General features: G+C 50.7%; 1 protein-coding gene across 5 annotated transcripts in view; it reads right to left on the minus strand.

Annotated features, from left to right (window-relative positions):
- Window positions 1–369, minus strand: part of LOC107703118 (sciellin) — an 11,348-nt gene that overhangs the window by 865 nt on the left and 10,114 nt on the right. For all 5 annotated transcript variants that reach the window (XM_016505642.1, XM_016505641.1, XM_016505640.1 and 2 more), the window contains one exon: window positions 137–245. In XM_016505642.1, coding sequence (XP_016361128.1) covers window positions 137–245 — 109 coding nt within the window. The remainder of the gene's footprint in view (window positions 1–136; window positions 246–369) is intronic.

Below are 369 nucleotides of genomic sequence, written 5' to 3' on the forward strand. Positions count from 1 at the left end.
CAAACACACACACGCCACACACACACACACACACACGTCACACACACACACACACACACACAGACACACACGAGTTCAGAGTTCAGCTCTGAGCATCAGATCCACATTCAGACACGTCACACGACTGATGTTTTACCCTGAAGCATGACGCGTGGCTGATGATCTTCAGATCTTCCAGAATCATCCTCTCTGATCCAGCGATGGGTTTCCCACAGACCGTACAAACATCCCGGCTGCTGACCGTCCTGCACAAGACATCCGCTTACAGTACACTAGATAAAATAATAAAGCCCTGAACTTCATGAACGAGTGAATGTCTGACCTGCTGGACTCCAGTGTCTGCAGAGGCGAGCGCAGAGTCGGTGATGC

The sequence above is a fragment of the Sinocyclocheilus anshuiensis genome, unplaced genomic scaffold (genome assembly GCF_001515605.1).
Source record: "Sinocyclocheilus anshuiensis isolate Anshui unplaced genomic scaffold, SAMN03320099.WGS_v1.1 scaffold682, whole genome shotgun sequence".
NCBI lineage: Eukaryota > Metazoa > Chordata > Actinopteri > Cypriniformes > Cyprinidae > Sinocyclocheilus > Sinocyclocheilus anshuiensis.